Source organism: Eublepharis macularius, chromosome 4 (genome assembly GCF_028583425.1).
Source record: "Eublepharis macularius isolate TG4126 chromosome 4, MPM_Emac_v1.0, whole genome shotgun sequence".
NCBI classification, from domain to species: Eukaryota; Metazoa; Chordata; class Lepidosauria; order Squamata; family Eublepharidae; genus Eublepharis; species Eublepharis macularius.
In genome coordinates this window covers 98,566,716-98,587,153 of record NC_072793.1, presented here as the reverse complement: position 1 = coordinate 98,587,153, position 20,438 = coordinate 98,566,716, and the positions used below count along the sequence as shown (strand labels likewise).

At 41.3% G+C, this 20,438-nt stretch overlaps 1 protein-coding gene across 1 annotated transcript in view; it reads left to right on the top strand.

Annotated features, from left to right (window-relative positions):
* Positions 1-20,438, top strand: part of CACNA2D2 (calcium voltage-gated channel auxiliary subunit alpha2delta 2) — a 935,072-nt gene that overhangs the window by 43,601 nt on the left and 871,033 nt on the right. Inside the window, exon 2 of the mRNA XM_054977462.1 lies at positions 17,518-17,599. Coding sequence (XP_054833437.1) covers positions 17,518-17,599 — 82 coding nt within the window. The remainder of the gene's footprint in view (positions 1-17,517; positions 17,600-20,438) is intronic.

Here is a 20,438-nt window from a genome sequence, read left to right as displayed (position 1 = left end):
CAGACACGGCCCCAGACAATCTGGCCAGAGCTTTGGAGGCTGTGACGGCATGGTTGAAACAGAGCAGACTGAAATTGAACCCAGTGAAGACGGAGGTCCTGCAGCTGGGACGGGGGCTGCCAGATGTTGGGATCCAGCTCCCTGCCCTGGATGGGACACCACTGGCAACTTTGCCAGTGGTAAAGAGTCTGGGTGTGTTCCTGGATGCCTCCCTATCGATGGAGGCCCAGGTCACGGCGGTTGCCAAGTCTGCATTTTTCCATCTTCGTCAGATCAGGCAACTTGCCCCCTACCTGACGCCCCAGGACCTGGCTACAGTGATCCATGCAACGGTCACCTCCAGGCTAGATTACTGTAACTCACTCTACGCTGGGCTACCCCTGGGCCTGATCCGGAAACTACAACTGGTCCAGAATGCGGCGGCACGGGTCCTGACTGGTATACCTTACCAGTCACACATCACACCTGTCCTGCGCCAGCTGCACTGGCTTCCAGTTGAATTCCGAATCAGGTTCAAAGTGTTGGTTCTTACCTTTAAAGCCCTGAGTGGGTTGGGACCGGCATATCTTCGGGACCGCCTCTCCCTGTACGTTCCCCGGAGATCGCTCCGATCAGCGAATAAATATTTACTTGTGGTTCCCGGCCCTAAGGAAGCCCGCCTCGCTTCAACCAGGGCCAGGGCTTTTTCAGTCCTGGCCCCAGCCTGGTGGAACGCTCTGTCAATGGAAACCCGGGCCCAGCGGGACATATTATTGTTCCGCCGGGCCTGTAAGACAGAGCTGTTCCGCCAGGCGTTTGGTGATTGAAGGGGGCGGTGCCATGTCGGCCTCCCACCTTTGGGGTGGGGAAGGTTCTCCCCACCACTGCACCTTGTTAATTTGTTTTATTATTTGTATATTGATTTTAGTTTTTGTTTTTATCAATTTTAACTGTTCACCGCCCAGAGCCCCTGGGATGGGCGGTATATAAATTGAATTGAATAAATAAATAAAAGGATGACACCTGAAATCCCGGGTTAGACTTTCTGCTCACTAGTAGCACATCTATCTTGTAGGGTTAAGCTTCAGTTTATTAGCCTGCCTCCACTCCAAAACTGCCTCCAAGCACTGATTCAGTATTATTTATTTATTATTTATTATTTCATATTTATATCCCGCCTTACCCGCAAGCAGGCTCAGGGCAGCTAACAACATTTTAAAACATTTTAAAACAATTTAAAACATTTTGTATTGTGCAGTGGCAGCATCAGGAAGACTTACAATATTTTGCATGCGTACTGTGGTGGACAGTTTTTCACAGGGTTTTAAAAAAAAATTCTCCCCCCCCCCCCCAGGCTGGCAGAGGCCCAACCTTAGCCATGATCCTGGCGGAACAACTCTGTCTTGCAGGCCCGGCAGAAAGACAATAAATCTGGCCCATGTCTCGGTAGACAGAGCGTTCCACCAGGTAGAAGCCAGGACCAAGAAAGCTCTGGATCTTATCATGGCCAGGCAGGCCTCCTTGGGACCAGGGATCACTAATAGCTGTTTTTCTCCTGATTGGCGAGTCCTCCGTGGAATATATGGGGAGAGACAGTCCCGCATATACGCTGGCCCCAGACCGCATAGGGCCTTATAGGTCAATACCAGAACCTTGAATCTGATCTGGTACTCCACTGGCATCCAATGCAGCTTGCATAATATCGGTGTTATATGCGCTTTACTTGGCGTTCTCGTAATAATACGCGCTGCTGCATTTTGCACCAGCTGTAATCTCTGGGTCAGGCTCAAGGGCAGTCTTGCATAAAGCGAGTTACAGTAGTCCAAGCTCGAGATGACCATTGCCTGGATCACTGTAGTTAAGTCACAGGTTGACAGGTAAGGGACAAGTTGCTTGGTCTGCTGCAGATGGAAAAAAGAGGACCTAACAACTGCTGCAACCTGTTCAAGTATAGTCCACTTTAAACCAGTTACAATGAGGGATACTGAAGGATTCTGGCATCTGTGAAGGCCACTACTTACTTGTGTACTGGATCTTCGCCCATCTTGGCTGTTAAAATCAAGTAAGGACCAAATAAATGAGCTCTTCAGGTCTAGTATAAATCAGTCACTAACTCAGGGTATCTTCCCTCAACCACTTAGATAGGCAGTTATCCACTTGATAATTTAAAAAAAATCTCTAGGCCAAAATAACGTAGCCAATGATCTAATCTGCCTTTTTAAGGCAAAGTAATTGAGAGAGCAGTAACTGACCAACTCCAGGTCTTGTTGGATAACTCTAAAGTTTTGAATCTTTTTTAGTTTGGATTCAGGCTTTTCAGTCTGGATTTGTGCATACAATATCTGCAAAAGTTGCCCTTTGCATATGAGCTACATTGTTGAGCTTTGAAACTACATAGCACTAGGTATTATGAATTGTTTTTTGAGTCTCAAATTTACAAGGTCAAAGTCGTTCATGAAGACTGAGGCCATGGTATTTATTCATTTGTTTTGTACTGTTTTAGATTGAATCTGTTCCACAAAAAACAAAGGGTCACTGTCGGAGACCAGCTGTTTCCAGAGTGGGAATTATCTTGCGGGGTTCTACAGGGCGCAATAGTATCCCCCATATTATTCAACCTCTATGCAAAGCCCTTAGGAGAACTTTTTCACAGCTGTGGAATTGGATGGCATCAATATGCAGATGACACCCAATTCTATATCTCACTATTCAAATCACCATAGGATCCATTAGAAATCTTGGGTCACTGACTGATAGCTATGGTCAAATGGCCGAAAGCAAACAAGTTGAAATTGAACCCAGACAAGACAGAAGTGATGCTCATTAGGAAAGCAGAGACCTTGAAGGATCCTCCCCACTTTTGGATGAAGTGGTATTCCCCACTTTTAATGGAGTTCATCTGACACTTGCAACCTCAGTTAAGTGCATAGGGGTTATACTGGATCCTACTGCTAGAAAAGCAAGTTAAGACAGCTGCAAAAATCACTTTCTGCAACCTTAGTCTAGCCTGGATGATGGTCCCCTACCTTGACATGGCCAGTCTGGCAATCTGCATCCCTGCATTGAGACTTGACTACTGTAATGCATTGTACATAGGTCTTCACTTTAACTCAGAGACCCCAGTTGGTACAGAACGCTGCAGCTTGATTATTATTGGGAGCTAGGAGAAGAATAATTACTCCCATTCTACAGTCACTTTACTGGCTGTCTATTCGTTACTGAGCTCAGTTCAAGGTATTGGCTATCACATACAAAGCTCTTCACGGTCTTGGTCTAGAGTATCTACAGGACCACCTTTCTTCTTAGGTTCCACCATGGCAGCTTCATTCATCTGAACAGGGCCTTCTGCAGGTGCCACCTTGCACACAGGCAAAATCAACAGCTGCCCGTACATGTGCATTCTTTGTGGTGGCCCCCCACTTTATGCAATGGCCTACCTGAAAAGGTAAGGAAAGCTCTTGCTTTCCTCACTTTCTGCAAATGATGCAAAACTGAATTATTCAAGAGGATTTTTTTCTCTCAGATAGAAGAGCTGTACTGTAAGGAAATGGTCTCAGAGGGATGCATCAGTAGAGGGATAGGGATCATAGACTTTACTACTATGTGCTATTGTTTGCTATCTGTTACTTTGTGTATGATACTATCAGGTGGCTCTAGGTTGTTCTATGTTGCTTAATGTATCATTATTAGAACTGCTTATGCTCTGTCTCAGCATTTATCCAACTCTGAATTAAATTTCTGCTAGTTTTAAATCCTTGTAAATTTGCATTTAGATAGCCCATTACATTGTTTATTGAAATGTCCTTGAAATTGACTGTACTGACACTGTGTAATTCACCTTGAGTCTCAGTTTTAAAAAAAGGCAGACTTTACATAATGTAAATAAATGAAATAAATGTGGCCCAGAAACATAACATGATTGGTGGTATTGAAAGCCACTGAGAGGTCCAGGAGAATCAACAGAGTTGAACTCCCTCTGTGCATCTCCTGGTGCAGGTCATCCATCAGGGTGACCATGGTTGTTTCAGTCCCATAAGCAGGCCTAAAATCAGATTGGAAAGGATCTAAATAATTCATCTCATCCAGGAAAGCCTGAAGTTGTTTAACCTCCAGCTTTCCTCTCACCCAGAAAAACTACATATGTGATCCATATCTCAGTGCCACACCAGGCCATCACATTAAACAGTCTGCTTTCACCTCAAGTGACTAGACAGAGAAAGATTCCTATCCTGCTTAAGGACCCTCTAAACCCTATCTGACTAAAACCTCCACTGAACAGTTCCTTTTTTCCCACTGCTCCTCTCTGTCCTTACTCTCTCCCAGTGTTCCAAGGGCCTTAATTGGTAATTTCTGGCTTTCTCTCCTAGCCGCTGGAGTACAAGGGGTATTGGCATATATGTGAAAAGAGAATGGACTCACATGGTTGTGAGTGTGTATTCTTTTAAGGTGTTGGACAAGTCACCTGACTGTTGGGTTTCTCTTTTTTTATCTGAATCTTCCCCCACCCAGCTTTTTAGCAAGGACATGTGTGTGTAAGGAAAGACTTCCACTTATTGCAAGTCCCTGTATCCTATGCTTGTAACCAGCTATGATTCCATGGATGCTTTCAACAACAATTGAACCTTCCCCAGCATCTCCTCATATTGTAGGAAATATGACTATATGGATGAATCAAGAGTACCTGTCTCTGTTCTCATCCTTTGGCTAAGACCCCTTCCCATTCAATTCAGGGTCAAATAAGAATTGTTAGTCTTTTAAAGGCAAGTTACAGGCACTCCCTTTGTGTTGAAATGTCTCCTGCTTTCTGCAAGCCACTCACCAAATTTAGTTTATAACATGGATTAAGACCGTGCAGTCTTGAGTGGAGTTGTACCTTTCTAAGTCCACTGAAGTAAATGGATTCAGAAGAGTGTGGGTGACCTGACACACTGTTTGTCCCACTGTGAGGAAGCAAGCAAGCATTATTAACAAACAAAACAAATTTGAAGTGCCAACATCCTCTCTCCAGAACAGCTACAAGCCATGATTCAGTTTTTGGACTGATTCCTGCTTGCTTTTCTGTATCTCATTTTCTATGCTTTCAATATTCCTTGAGCATCCCCCATGAGAGCACCCAAATCCCATGCACTTACCCATAACCCCCTTGTTTCTTAACTACCCAAGAGACAAAGAGCACATAACTTACAACTGTCAAAATGTCTTCACAAGTTAAAATAACTTGCAACTTGTAAGGCATGAACAGATTTTCCAGTAAAGCAAAAGGTTTCAGAAAGCCAACCTGTGCAGTCTATAATCTTTCCTCCCTCCTCTTTTTAAGTCACTTGGGGTTCACCATTGCAATAGCAATGTAGTTTACAGAAGCTCTCTGATCTCCTATTGTACCCACTCAGCTGTTTAGTCACACTCTTAAGTACAGTATATGTTGGTGCTGCATGATCTTTAGAAAGAAGTCATATGCTTCGGCAGAGGAATGGTGCAGTTTGTCAGTTTCTTCACAGGGCTGGTAGCAAGATGCTTGTCAGGGTTAGAAGCTTCTACCAGTTCTTGTATTGGTTTGCTGAATTGCTGCAATGACCTGCTATGTGATTGTTTGATATGGTCATTGCTGCTACCAGTTGAGGTACTGGCTGTTCCACTTTCCCTGAGTGTTGTGTGTATGTAGGGTGTGGTTCAGGAGAGCTCTTCAGCTGTGAGTTATGTCTCTATGGTGACACAGCATAGCTCTTACACAGAGCAAAAAATTTAGTCAGTACTGTAGACATTTTTGCATGTATTTTCAATAATATATATCCTTGTTGTGAACTCCTCTCCCTATTGTTTGCTATCTCCAGGAACCACATTTTTAGCTGCTTTGTGCATTTGTTTAATTTTTAGTTAAAACTGTACAGGGTGGGTTGATTATAAATTGAGGTCAGGGCTCCATAAATTCATCACAAACACCTCACCTTCATTTGTTGCACACTCCTGCACTTCCAGCAAAAGCCCTCTTTGGAAACTGTTATCTCCTCATTCTCCATGGAGGAAACCAGAATTAGCTTCTCACCCACATGTCTAGCTTTTGCAAAAACAACAATTGCACCAGCTGTGTATTGTTGCTGCTGCCATCATCATCTACAAAAAGTCAACAAGAATGAAGAGAAACTGCCTCTCCATTCCCCACCCATTTTCTATAGAGGAAGGAAGGGATATTTTTTCTTCATTCCTGTTAAATTTTTGCAGTTTGCACCTTCTGGAGCAATGCAACACAAGGACAAAGGCCACCATGCCACAAATTCTCTGCACCCACCACTAGATTCAGGGATGGGTGGCTTGTTAGCAGTCACAAATAATTTATTTATTATTTATTGATTTGATTTGATTTATACCCCGCCCTCCGCACAAATGGGCTCAGGATGGCTAACAACATTCATAAAATTAATCACAAAACCATAAAATCAATAATAATCTTTAAAAAGTCATTAAAATAGTCCAGGCGCAGGCTATTTAAATAAATATTTAGGACTTCGTATATGGGTATAGTAGATTAGCTTAGTAGATGGCCATGGGCAGCCCCAGAAAAAGTGGTGGTCTTAGATGGAAGAAGGGGGACACCCGCTGGCACTCAGTCAAAGGCCCGGCAGAACATCTCCGTTTTAGAGGCTCTGTGGAACTGTAACAGGTCCCGCAGGGCCCGGATCTCCAGCGGGAGAGTGTTCCACCAGGCCAGGGCCAGGGCAGAAAAAGCCCTGGCCCTGGTTGAGGCCAGATGGATGTCGTTTGGTTTGACTAACAAACGTCAGATTTTTGAAGAGGAAAATACAGCACACAAATAATTGTTTATGATAGATGGAATCTTCCTTCCCACTAAAAAACTATCTCCTTGGGGAAAAAGGAGAGTCCTATCAAGCTCACATGGTAGCAAAGAACAGTTATCAAATGTAAGTTTTAAATAGATTTTGAAAAGAAAAAATAGAAAACCTAATCAGGAAACTATTTATTAGAGAAAACAATAAGAGTTTTCCCAATTGTGCACTCCCATTTATTCTGATTTGAAGGTGAGGAGCACCTTGTGGATATTCCCTCTAAAAGTATGGTAATAATTTAGTTGGGTTCTTCATGATGAAGAGAATATAAATGCTTAATGAGAAAGGTGAATGGGAAGAGGAGTTAAAATTAGTGGCAAGTGGAATCAGTATGTGGTTCTAATAGCGCCATAAGAACTAACATTGACTTGCCAAGACTTCTTGTACTGTTTTAAAGTGCTACACTGTCACTATGCCCCCATCCTGCTTAGTGTTGACTTTGGTAGTTTGTATAGGACACGTTTTGAGTATGTACTTGCTAGATGATATTTCTGTTCCCTGATTAACTACATGCAAATCTTACATAGCAAAAGCATCAGTTTTCAAGCTTGAAATTTGTTTTCCATGCATTCCCTCTTTTGCTTTCCTAAAATTGGCTCTCTCAGAGAGTGTTTAGCATATATGTGGTAAACAAATGTAAATGAAGTTGAACATGGCTAAAGTGAGTTTGCTGTAAAATGCAAAGGAATATTTGTCCAGCTTTAGGGAGCTGGCCGTAAAGCAGCCTTCCTAAGTGTAATCTAATTATTACAGCAATTGTAGAAGAGTCCTGTTTTGATAGATGTTTTCTTCAAATCACAAAGTAAATTATACTGCAGCCCTGAGGAGAGTTACCTCCTTCCAAGTCCACTGAAATGAGTAGATTGCACTTAAGTATCTCTTCTAAAGATCTGTTTAATATGCAAAATGATGTGGGATTTTGGAATATTTACAGGGGGGGGGGGAATCTTGTTCAGAATCATGCAGTTATCCAGCAAAGTTGGTGTACAAGTGAAAGTACATTTCCCAATCCATACAAGTTGGGGCTTGATATAATGATGTCCTTTTCAGTTGCATTTTATAATAAATGCACTCACTCCTTTTCTCCTCCAGGTCTCCAACTTTGCCAAATGTATATTTGATCATAAAATCATAGGGTCGGAAGGGACCTCTAGGGTCATCCAACCCCCTGCACAATGCAGGAAATTCACAACTACCTCCCCTCCCCACACCCCCAGTGACCCCTGCTCCATGCCCAGAAGATGGCAAAACACAGGATCCCTAGCCAAACTGGGCTGGGGGAAATTGCTACCTGACCCCAAGGTGGCAATCGGCCTTACCTTGGGCATGTAAGAAGGGGCCACGAGAACTAAGCACTGATATAACCCTTCCTGCCCTCCCTCTCATGATCTGCCTAGGTTCACATAATAAGCATTGCTGTCAGAGGGCCATCTAGCCTCGGCTTAAAAACCTCCAAAGAAGGAGAGCCTACCACCTCCCAAGGAAGTCTATTCCACTGAGAGACTGCTCTAACTGTCAGGAAGTTCTTCCTAATTTTTAGCCGAAAACTCTTTTGATTTAATTTCAACCCATTGGTTCTGGTCCAACCTTCTGGGGCAATGGAAAACAACTCCATGCCATCCTCTATATGACAGCCCTTCAAGTACTTGAAGATGGTTATCATATCACCTCTCAGTTGTCTCCTCTCCAGGCTAAACATACCAAGCTCCTCAACTTTTCCTCACAGGACTCGGTCTCCAGACCTCTCACCATCATGATGGGCAGGCAGTGTTTTAATAAATACTAAAAACTTGCTTGATTGACTACTTATTTTCTGTATCATTGGAGCATATTCTATGAATGAAACCAATGAGGACTAGAATTTTGGTCATGCCAAGGTTATACTGAAAAGCCCACATTGTTTGGGGCGGGGACATGTTAATTCCTAATGTGACATGTTGATTCTTTGTGTGTGCGTGTGTGTGTGTGTTACTATGCATCTACGTGATTTTAGATCAGGAAAAATTATCTTGAATGAATGAGTCAAAAGGGGAGAATAATTTAAAATTAAAATAAGGCAAGCAGATTCACAGAACATAGTGTTACTAAGAGATAACACTACATAGAGAATTTTTGAGCAAGTATGACATGTATCAACAGATCAACAGTGGCACTGACAGTATATCCAAATGTCTAGGCTTCAGCAGAGTATTTGTAGCTGAGCTCAGAAGCTTCTGTAAGGAGGGTGTTCCTCAAAGGGGATTCTAGTTTTCATAGCAGCTACATTAAGAAAACTGAGAGGAGGCTAGCTTATGGCAGAGAGCCTGATGAGCAAGCAGGCATGAGTCTTGGCTGTCAGCAGGATTCAGGAGGAACATACCTGTTAAGACTTAAGGTATACTTCATTTTTCACAGCAGAACCAAACATGGGGAGATTCATTTCTGATGCAAAAAAGTGGCATATCTGCATCTAGTTCTTGCCCTCTTCTCTGTAATATATCTGTATGACAAGTCCTCCAGCTCTGATTTTCCTTGTTCCTGCCATCAACACTCAATTGTGTAAAGCAGAATAAAGGAAATTTTCAGGTCAGTAGTGGGAGGGGTGTGGCAAAGAAGGACCAATTGGAGTCAAGATGCAGAAGGACAGTTAGGCTTGCCAACTCTGGGTTGAGAAATTCTTGGAAATCTAGGAGACGAGCCTGGGGAAAGCAGGGTTTGGGGAGGGACCTCAGTGGGTTATATTACCATAAAGCCCACTATCCAAAGCAGTCATTTTCTGTTTGATCTCTGTAGTTTAATCATTTCTAGTTCTGGAGGTTGGCAAGCCTAGGTACAATGCAAAACATAAACAGCTGGATTGGAGCTGGGAGATACATAGAGTTGGGAAATGCAGAAAATTGGCATCTGTTATGAGATAAGCATCCTCTGTCCATATTTGGCCCGAGGGGGTGCCTAGAGTTCTCTTGTAATTACAACTGATCACCAGAGACTAAAGAGATGGGTTCCCATGTAGGAAGTGACAGCTTCTGAAAGTGGATTCTATTGCAGCACATCCTTGTTAAGCTCCCTCTCCTCTCCAAACTCCACCCTCCCCAAGCACCACCCTCAAAATCTGCAGGAATTGTCGGAGCTACAGAGAGGAACCCTAATGGCCAGTTAGACTGGGATGGATGAGGCCTAACTCAGTGTAAAGCAGTTTTAAGAAGATCTTGTAATCCTGTTGAAGAAAGATTGTGAGAAATATTACAAGAAGGTTTGGTCTATACTTTACACTTGTGTCCCACTTTTAATGGCTTGGGGAAACTTTGATCTCATTTAAAAGTAAAAAAAAATGGATTGTGAAATCTGTTAAAATGTATTTAAAGGTGACATTGAAGAGATGATAACAACAAGGGTCTTCAAATCTGCTTTTGGAAGAATGGATACTCTGCATTAGGGACTTGGCATTGCTATCCAAAATGAATAAAAGGCAGTTTTAAGGTAATGCATTGCCTGCAGGCGCATGGCATCTCTTCTAGAGCCATCAGCTCTTGAAAGCCCACATGCTTCACATAGTCTTTTGGGTGAGAATAAAATATGCTGAAGCTGCAAATATTGTCATTCCATTTGAAGTTCTAGAAATTATTTATGAGGGGAGAAATGGTTTACAGATTATAGTATTAACTGGTCCCAGAACATTAAAGATTCAGCTAAGTAATACTACCTTTTTAGTTTTAAACAATTAACTGTAAACAGTATTTATTCTCTTCTCAAATATTATATAAATGGGCAAAAAAGAGTGTATTAAAACTTCCACTTTCACACCTGCAAAGAGAGTTTAGGATTAGTGTATTTCACACAGCCTTTGTAATCTGGTTGTTACCCATTTCTGCCCTGACTCCATGTAAAGCAATTGCAAACAGCAGTAGCAGTAGCAGTAGCAGTAGCAGTTGCAAACAGCATTTATACCCATTTGTGAATTGTATGTGAATCACTTGTGAATTGCTGTGGCCATTTTAAACAGTGCCAGTTTTTGGTTCCACCAAGCCAGTGTGCTAATATGGTAATGCCCTGATGCTATGCACCCTCTAGTGGATGTCAGAAGGTTTAAGGTTGGATGCCACCAATACACTGATGACACCCAGCTCTACCTTCTGCTCGATAAGCAACCAGAAGCAGGTATCTCTTCCCTGGCCCAGTGCCTGGATTCCATGGTGGAGTGATTAAGGGGTAGTTGGCTGAAGTTAAATTCTTCAAAAACAGAGATCATGTGGCTGGGGAGCTATGGGGAATTTGTCACTCCCATTACTTGACAAAGCCCAACTACTCATTGTGGACTCTTCAGAGTTTGGGGGTTTGGCTTGATTCTAAGCTTTCCATGAACAAACAGTTTCCATGATGGCTAGAACGGCGTTTTCTCTTCCTGGCAGCTTTTCTCATATCTCTCTCAGTCGAACTTTGCCACATTGATTCATGCAATGGTCACCTCTTGTTTAGACTACTGCAACTCACTCTATGTAGGGCTACCCTTGAAGATCCTCTGAAGACTCCAAGTGGTCCAGAATGCAGCTGTTAGGTTGCTGACCAAGAGCAGAACCACAAGTGACAAAAGGCACAGATTGGACACTTGTCAGCTTCCCTCAAGTTTTGATGGGAAATGTAGGCAGCTTGGTGGAATGTTGGACAAGTGACAGTTGAAAAGTCCATTGGACAGCAGTCAGAGAGCGAAGCTGTGAGACCAGGATGCCTACATTTCCCATCAAAACTTGAGGGAAGCTGACAAGTGTCCAATCTGTGCCTTTTGTCACTTGTGGTTCTGCTCCAAGTCACTATGGTCAGCTTGTATAACACCAATTTTGAGGCAGCTGCATTGGCTTCCAGTTAATCTCTGGATCAAATTCAAGGTGTTGGTCCTTACCTTTAAAACCCTTAACAGGCTGGGGCCTTAGATCCATCTCTCATCCATCCCTCTTGCCCCCTTCATTTATCTTCATGGGGCTTGCTGGTGGCCCCCACTCCTGGAGTAGCACCAAAGGCCTTCATGACTGTGGCGCTCACCCTTTGGAATGCATTGTTGGAAGATAGTTGTGCCCAGCAGGATCTGTTGAAGTTTTGGAGATATTGTAAGGCAGAACTATTCCAGTGTGCTTTTGGCTCTTAACATCTCTTTGTTGTGAGGTATTGTTGACATGCTGGGTATGATAATTACCTGAATGCCTGATGTTTATCTGTAGGGTTTTCTAGTCAAGGGCTGGGATTACTGTGGTTTTATATATTTTGTATTATGCTGTATATTTTGTTTGGATTTTATTGATTGTTGATTTTGTTGATTTTAACTGATGTAATTGATTACTGATGTGAACCACTTCATGTTTTTAACTGAAGAAAAATGGTATAAAAATCAAATAAATAAATATATACCATAGGTGCAATAATAGTGTTCACTGCTGTAATGCAACAGCGCTGTAGCAAAAATAACTGTTCAAAAAAAGGGGAAAGAATGTGCTGGAAATGGGCAGTGCTGGTAGAAGCACTGCAGACATTTCAAACAGTGAACTGCAGTGAGCCAGAAATGCACAGAACACTTGAGTATGGGAGAAAGGGGTTTTTGAAAGGAAATGTCTAAACCCCACACTGCAAATGTAAAAAACAAAATCCATTAGCAACCAGTAGCCAAACTGTGTGTCTGAAATGGGACAAAAAATCTACTAGCAATCAGCAGCCAAAATGGTTTATAAAGGCTGTAGTGAAAAAGTCCTCAAACGGGTTGGCTGTGAGTCCTTGATGATCCTCACATTATATTTGACTTTATGAAATTGTTTTCTTGAAGAACTTGGTTGAGGAGTTGTAAGTGCCTTGTTCAGTAGGCTCTGATCACTGATATTTGGTGGAATTCTTCACACGCACCAAATATTCCAGGCCGCAGCTTCATTTAAACTTTGTCATAGATGCAGAGGAGTTAGCCATGTCAGTCTGTAGTAGCAAAATCAAAAAGAGTCCAGTAGCACCTTTAAGACTAACCAACTTTATTGTAGCATAAGCTTTCGAGAATCACAGTTCTCTTCGTCAGATGCATGGAGGCCACCTATATATCTAACCAGTTTCTTCTTGCCCTCCATGCATCTGATGAAGAGAACTGTGATTCTCGAAAGCTTATGCTACAATAAAGTTGGTTAGTCTTAAAGGTGCTACTGGACTCTTTTTGATTTAAACTTGGGAGAACACTACAGCAAATCTGATTCCAATGAAGTGTTCTGACTGTTTTTGAGCTGTGGCAGTAGTTTATTTTAGTTGGTGGCCTGGCTAATTTCATAATGTATTATTTATAAATAAAATATTACAAAAGTGGTAAGACTTTTCGAGGAATGATTGCTTCTCCAGCCTTGTAACACCACCTGAGACATGCCATAATACCTCAAAAGGCAATTGTCACATTCCATCACTTGAGTTTTCCATGCAGAGTTGCGTCCACATGAAAACTCCATATATATAATGACATGTATATATATTTATTCTGTCCGCTTCATCTTACCTCAGGACACTTGTCAAAAAATTAAAAGTGCAGTGGATAGCTGTAGAAGTAGATGAACGATCAGATGAGACTGAATAGTATTTTTTCCAGTAGTTTTTCCACTGTGATGCTACTAATAAGTAAAGTGATATCAGATCATAGGTTGGTTATACTTACGAAAATTTCTTGCCATGGGATAAAAGTCTTCTAAATAATATGGAAATGTGTTATTCAATGTTGGCACTCAATTTCTCATGGTAAAATAATTCACAAACTGAGCAACTGTTTCCAGCATCCACTTTTTAATTTTCCACAGCACTGGCACCTCTTTTGGCAACTGGCTTGGGCCCCAAGGTGGCAAACGTCATGAGTATTAGCACCTGTCCCCCCCTCTTTTTTTTAAGGCAAAAAAAACACTGTCTAAATCTGTTCCCATTACACTGTTTCACAAGTTTCCTTCTCTCATTTCCTGACCAAATTGCCTTCTTATGGGCATTAAGCTTTCCATTCTCTCCTTGTCCCCTGGCAGTTATGCAATTCTCTGGGATCAGTTTTAAGGACCTACACACATTGCTTATAGTACAGGAACTGGGATTAACTCTCTCCTCCAAGTCATGGATTATTTTTCAAACTGCATATAAGTGGAAATTTACCTTGAGAAGGGGTCATTTAAAAATATAATTCCAGTAATCAATAAAATGGAACAATCCTAATCTCCAGATAAGGCAGAGTTGCTGTGGGATGTTTGTGTGTGTGTTTCATATAATTAAAAGACAATGAAATGTTGTGCATGGTACACTTTAGAAGAGATTTTTCAAGGATGAATAGATGCTGAAATAAATGAACCACTGACCTAACCCGATTTGGCAAACTGCATGTCTTAAGGAAAAAGGGGTAAACAGATGTTAACGTATACATAAGTTCTACAGGTAAATGGATCTCAGTGGAAAGAACCAGCTGTTCAAGCGTGCTTCAGGCATTCCAAAATATGTCTCTGTTTCAGCACAACTGTTTGTGAGGTCTTGTTTCCTCACATCTTGGAAATAATGCAATCGTATATTCTTTCTTATGCAGCACATAGATCCTTCTTTCCTCTCATGTGCTAAATGACAAAAAAAGGACAACTGTAGGTTGCTTGTAGGGTATCTTTTGGCTATTTTTTAAAATTAAAGTGAGTTTCATTTGCTTTAAAAATGTATATCCTATATTCTCATCTGTTGCACGGTCTACAGGTAACTTACAAAACCTAGTGTATCATGTATGAGTAAATCATAAATATTTGAAAATAAACCAGTAAAAAGAAAATACAAACTCAACATGCCTGAATTTTAGTTGTGAGCCACCTTGAATACATCTGGAGAGGCAGCATATACATTTTCTAAGCACTTACATTAATTTTAAAAAGTCTTGATTTAGTACTGAAATCCTAAATTTCCTACCAGGTGAGTTGATGTGGGGAGAACATTTCATAATTGGTGCTTCACAATTAAAATGGGCAATTTTCATTTTATTGGTCATCTTGCCCCCAGTAATGGAAGAAGACAGAGCAGTGCCACAGATGAAGCTTATTTTATGTCAGTGTATAAGAGTCCTTTAGAAATCCTGATCCCAAATTGTTTAGGGAATTAAGGGTAATAACCAGCACTTTGGATTGGGCTTAGAAGTGAACATGCATTCAGTGCTGTTGGTGTAAGAAATGTAAGATGGCGTAGTATAAAATAGGGTTAGCAGGCTCCAGGTGGTGACTAGAGATCTCATAGAATTACAACTGATTTCCAGATGACACAGATCAGTTCCCCTAGAAGAAATAGCTGTTTTGGAGAGTGGACACTATGGCATTATATCCTGCTGAGGCCCCCTACCCAAAGCCCACCATTTCCAGGCTCCAGCCTCTAAATCTCCAGGAAATTTCCAGGTCGGAACTGGCAACCCTATAATGCTCTTAGCATTGCAGTTTGAATTAACTACTGCTTTTCTGCTGTTTTCAAAGGACAGCCTCACTTAAAACACATTGCATATAGATTACTACAATGAGCTTTAAGTGGGGTTTTAAGTGAGGATGTGATAATTGTAGCTAAATCTTGCTTTTCAAAAAGGGCTGTTGTTGGAAGTTTGACCAGAGCTAGTGAATGCTGTTATGTACTGTAGAGGTAATCTGTAGACCTAGATCTAACAACATCGTCAAAATGCAGTTCTGCTCCTTTAGGGAACATGTGACCCTGTCTGGAATAGACTGACCCTTCAGTCCATGATCAGCTGCACCATTGACCAGCAATACCTTAGTCTTTGGACTGAATTTCAGTTTATTAGTCCTCAACTAGCATGTTATCCCTCCATGCATAATCATAACATCCACTTATTTCTCTATCCCAGTTGAAAAGAAGGTAAAGCAGTTTTCAACTATGTATTGATGTCACTCCAAACCCCAGGTTGACCTCATTGAGCAGTCCCATATCTATGTAAAAAAAACATGGGTGATAAAATAAGAAATGTGAGGGACCACAGAGAACAACAGCCATCCACTATCATCACCTACTGGTATTGTTGGGAAAGGTAGGATCTTAGTTGCCAGAGCACAGTTCCCTGATGCCCATCCCAGTCAGCTGGTCCTGAAGAATACCATGACCAACAATATTAAGTATAAGAGATCCTGGAGTATCCTGTCTCTTTTTCAGAAAAGCTTATTCATCGGAGTGACCAAAGCAATTTCAATTGCAAAATCTAGAAAGATTTAGATTCTGAAGTTCCTACCCAAAGGACCTCTTTTGTTTTTCTGCCTTGATTCAAAATAACATGATTAATATGCACATATCTCTGTGTATTTCTGATATCAGGAAACTTCTCATACCCTCTAATATTTTTGTTAATACCTCAATTTTCATGACAAGGAACACTGGCCAACCTCCCCCCTCCCATTATTGCTCACTGTTGATGTCTTTACTCCACCATACAATATGTTTTATTGGTTTACTCTGAAGTAGAATGTCCTCCACTGATTTGAAAGCCAAGAGGATGTTCTTTTGCCCTACAATATCTACCGACAATTCTGTCTATACCTCAGAAGCGGCAAATGCATGTACACATTTACATAGATATGTTCCAAAGATTAAATGAATGGATTTCCCACTCAGTGATTTAAATTTAAGATATTAAGAAGAGGGACCAACCCTAAAGAATGACAGTTTTTGAAACTCACATCATTACTGTTTTAAAAAGGCATCTCCAAATGATAAAAAATGGTCAAAATGAAAGCTTAGACTTCAGAAGAACCAGTAGATCACAGTAATAAGCTGTTATCATGTAATTGCGTTATAGGTATAGTTTGCATGGGAGGGACCCAGTCTGCTCTGAGGGAACATACCTGAAATATAATATGCTGTTATATTTAGTTGTAGCAATATGAGTCAAATTTTAGAAAGTTTCAGATATACAAAAATAATTGTACATTTTTCAGTTGCAGTGGAAGTCACACTCAATTGGTCAGGAGTGTGTGGTATAGTTCATTTGCTTGAAATGTTGTGAATTTATTAAATTTATTAAATTGCCTCTGGCTTCATCACCGAGATTCCTTGTGGTTTCTCTTCATATATCTCCCTGCAGTCTGAATGTGTTACATACAGTATATTAGGAGCATCATGTATCAGGGAGCCAGTTTGGTGCAGTGGTTAAGAGCAGTAGGACTCAAATCTGGAGAACTGGGTTTGATTCCCCACTCCTCCACTAATCACAACTCTTCCAGAACTCTCTCAGCCCCACCCACCTCACAGAGTGATTGCTGCGGGGATAATAATAACAAACTTTGTAAACTACTCTGAATGTGGCATTAAGTTGTCCTGAAGGGCAGTATATAAAAAGAATGCTGTTGTTGTTATTATTATCATATTCATTGGAGGAAGTTGGTCAAGGAAATTTTAGAGTTCCACCCAGTCCCCCTAGTTCTATGATTTTCTTTTTTTAAGTGTAGGAGGAAGTAAACACTTCGGAGTTTCAATTTTTATTTTAATATTTCTTATGTGTGTAAGTTTAAAATATAAGAGGTTGGTCATCTGATAAGCTTATCATTGTAACCATCTCTCTTAGAAGTCAGGCATGTTTAGTATTCTGACCTCAGCTGGAGCATCAGGAGGAGGGAGTGCAAACTAAGCTCTGGGTATTGATGTATAACTATCTCCCCTCATACATTTCCTTATCTAACTCACTGTGTGACCTCCATTCCCTCTGTTGCAGGATGCAGTATTGGGCCAGAAGGCTGGAGCAAGAGATTGATGGAGTGATGAGGATATTTGGGGGAGTTCAGCAGCTAAAAGGGGTAAGTTCTGTCTCTTTCTTGCCTTCTAGTTTCCTCCCTTGAGAGTCAGTACTTCTTGATAAAGCTGCCTACATCCACGGAAACAGAGAGCATTCATTATTACAGGTACCTGGTTTTTTAAATTATACAAGTTCACAGTCTAGTGGTGATTCTGGATTTGCTTTGCTATTGCTGTTAGATTATATGTAACCTATAAAGCAATTGATTTGTGTTGTGCATATCTGGTAGATCATTACCTTCTGTATTTTCTATCATGGTAATCAAGACAGATGCAGAACACCTATTTGCACATTGCGGCATTTGTGTCCCAGTCACACAACAAGCTTAATGTGGGCAAAGAAGCAGTTTCAGGGGCTACCAGCCACTATGGAATCCCCAGCCTTCGACGAATTCCCTCAGTACCTACAATATTCTTTATGAATAACTTCTGGATCCAGGATGCAGTATAACATAAGATGAACTTTTATTAACTTAAGTTATTTACATAACTTAGAAAACAGTATTAGAGAAAGAATAAGTAACTTGCTACCCCGGCCAGATCTTTCTGCTCCTTCTTGCAAAGCCCTTTGCAATGTGTACCTGTTAAGCACCACCCACTGAAAATCATAGTGTCTTCACATCTTTCCATTCCACAATAGAAAATAATACATCACTCAACAATTCTCTGTTATTCTCTGGGTTGACTTCCTCAGCCTTGTGGATCTACAGGGGATTACCAGCATTTCAGCCTCTGTATTCTTTTGGTCATTTATGTCCATGTTTGTTGGCTGATGCACTTGATTACTGCCAGGCTTTCCTGATTCAGATCTTGCTGTATCTGGCTATAGTCTGTCTGGCTTTCTCAGTATTTTTCCATGCATTAACCAAATCTTTGACCTTCAAATGTGTGTCCATATAATTGGGCAATCTGGATCTCAGTCTTCTCCCAAACAATAATTCAGCAGGAGATAGCCCCATTTTCAAAGGTGCAGTTCTATAATTTAGCAAAGTTAAATAAGGATCTGTGTTTGAATCCACTGCTTTTTAAAGCATCCTTTTGAGAATTTTAACATCATTTTCCTCCAGCCTGTTAAACTGTGGATATCTAGGACATGAAATAATGTGCCAGAAACCATAATGGTGCACAAACTCTCTGAAACCATAATAGACAAACAGGGGCACATTATCAGAGATTACTACAATAGGTACACCATGCCTTGCAAAATAGATATGAAATGTAAAATAATATGGCTTGCAGGGTTTGCATAACAATACAATCTCTGGAAAATGGGAATAGTAATCCAGAACCAATATATAGTTTCGTCCAGCATAAAAGAACAAATCACTGCCAACCTTAGATTATGGTTCACAGGGTTCTGGAATCAACAGCATGGGTTGTTTTTGCTTGTAGTCTTTATATTTGTATATTGTGCACGTCTGGATAAGTTCTTCTATGTCTTAATTCCTGTTTGGCCATTATAAGATGCTCTGAGCACACTTCTTGCATTTCTCCATGCCTCAATGTCCTTCATGTACCCTATTAGCATCTCTTCCTTTAGAGAGTTAGGAACCACCAATCTGGTGCCTTTGAACAGGATTCTATCTAGCACATATAGGTCCCCTTCAGAATGGTCACAACAATGTGTTTTGTGGGTCCATCAGAATTAATGTTGTGCATGATTTGTTGCAAGGTAACATCTTGAGCTATAGCTTTTGCAATTGCTGTCCACATCAGGTCAGAGATTGGAAAAGTTTTTTACAACAGATTTATGGGTACAACACAAGATTCAGAATTTGCTTCAGCTTCAGTCTCATCATAAGCTCTGGACAAAGTATATGCAATAACTAAGTGCTTGCCAGGGCTGTATTCCAATTCCAACTCATATAGCTGTAATTCAAAAAACAATCTCTGCAATCTAGGAGGTGTATTTGCTATGCCCCATTTTGCAAAAGTCACCAATGGTTTGTGGTGTGTTTCTGCTAAAATTGGCCTTCCATATATAAAAAGGTGAAATTTTTTTGCATGCAAACACTATTGCTAGAGCTTCTTTTTCAGTTTGAGCGTATTGACATTCAGTTTTCGTTAAGCCTCTGGAAGCATACACTATGGGTCTCCAGTGGTCACCATATTTCTGTAATAGTGTTGGTCCTAGAACATTCTTAGAAGCATCTGTTGACAGCTTAGTTTGACATCTGCCATCATAGAATTGCAGAACTGTTGTGCTGAAGTTGGCTTCCCTGTCTGTTTGCCAATGACTACACAGAGGCTGGAGTAAGCAGAAGATATAAAAGCTTTTATTGCAGTAAAATGAGAGGAACAGAGCTCTTAAAAGCAAGTCACCTTGCTCCTCTGACTTGGGTCAGAATATTCAGAGCATTTATAATTCTACTACAGCAAGGCATACGTGTCTTCTTTGGTTGGGTGTCATGCTCCAAACCCATGACTTCCCCTTTTGCTATGCATACCACCCATGTTCAGCCTGTGGGTTTTGTCACGTCTTGTTGCAAAATTTGTTGCCATCATAAACTGTTAGCTAAAGCAAGGCTGTTTGTTACTACATATTGTCAGGGCTTGCCGCAGCTGCCACTGGGCGTGGCGCTGGGCGGTCTGCTCCTGACATCACAGGGGGGCCAGGGATACTGCAGGACCCTGCTCTGTGGAAGGAGGGGCAGCATACATCACCCTGACTCCCTCTCAATCCACTCGCTGGCCTGCTCAACCTGGCCTGCTTACCCCCTGCATCTTCCACCATCTCTTCTTCCCAGTACTCTCCTTCAAGCCTCCACTCTCCTTCTTGCCTTTTCCTTGGCTTCCCTCTACTCCAACTCCGCTCCATCACTCCTCCTCAAACCCACCACC